Source organism: Phalaenopsis equestris, unplaced genomic scaffold (genome assembly GCF_001263595.1).
Source record: "Phalaenopsis equestris unplaced genomic scaffold, ASM126359v1 Scaffold206657, whole genome shotgun sequence".
Taxonomy (NCBI): domain Eukaryota; kingdom Viridiplantae; phylum Streptophyta; class Magnoliopsida; order Asparagales; family Orchidaceae; genus Phalaenopsis; species Phalaenopsis equestris.
Window position 1 is genome coordinate 1,835 of NW_018226046.1, and position 1,010 is coordinate 2,844.

General features: G+C 37.4%; 1 protein-coding gene across 1 annotated transcript; it reads right to left on the bottom strand.

Annotated features, from left to right (window-relative positions):
- Positions 1-260: 260 nt before the first annotated feature.
- On the bottom strand, positions 261-987 carry LOC110036448. Its single transcript, XM_020740896.1, has 2 exons — positions 858-987; positions 261-667 (listed from the first exon to the last, which is right to left on the bottom strand). Exons 1-2 carry the CDS (start codon positions 985-987, stop codon positions 261-263), a joined length of 537 nt encoding a protein of 178 aa, XP_020596555.1.
- Positions 988-1,010: the final 23 nt, after the last annotated feature.

The following is a 1,010-nucleotide window of genomic DNA, read 5'->3' on the forward strand; positions in this document are numbered from 1 at the left end:
TATTTAAAGAGACTAGAACGACTTACAACTACTAAATATGTAAATACAATCTGGAAGATGTACATACAAACTACTCAATTTTTATGTATTTACATAACTAACACCAACACTTCAATTTTTTATGTGATATGAAAGATTTGGGTGGAATAAATGTAAAAATTGAAGTTGAGGTGTTAAATATATAAATAGATAGGAATTGGAAATGCATCAAATTGAGATAATATTATAATCCTTCACACAATTCATCTCAAATTCTTCATTCATAGGCCTACTATCTCATCAGTAATTCGTTCCCTCAGCTCCGCCATCTCGCTTGCACCTTCCCCATCAACAGTGAAGGCAATAGAAGCCTCGGTCTCTTCTTCTGTGAAAGACTGACCTAGCCGGTATTCAAATGCTTCTGAATGCACATTTTCTTCATCCTCTTCCACCAAATGAAAGTCGATATCGCTACGGGAATGATGTCTTCTTATGTAATTATGAAGAGCCATTGTAGCACAGACAATCTGTACCTGTTTCGAAAAATTGTAGGGAGGCATATCACGAAGTATCACCCATTTCTTTTTCCAGACACCAAAAGTCCTCTCAATTACACCACGTAGCGATGAATGTCGTTTATTAAACATTTCCTTTCTTCCTCGTGTGACGTTACTTGCACGAGCGAAGTCTGGTATGTGATATCTCGTATCAGGAAATGACTTTAAATACCCTCATTGCAATGGGTAACCAACATCAATCAAGTAATACTTACATAATAAATAGAGCAATTAGTACGAAAATTCAAGTTATTTTAGGGATCCTAAATAAAAATTGCCTAATAAATTGAACAATTCGTATGAGTTCGATCCCGAGCATACCTGAAGGTGGATGTGGAAAGTTGCTATTAGGATCCCGTGTCGCAGATTTAAAAACTCGACTGTCATGTGCGCTGCCCTCCCAACCAGCCATAATAAAAGTGAAACACATGTTAATGTCGCAGACGGCCATGACATTTTGGGGAGGGCTACCAC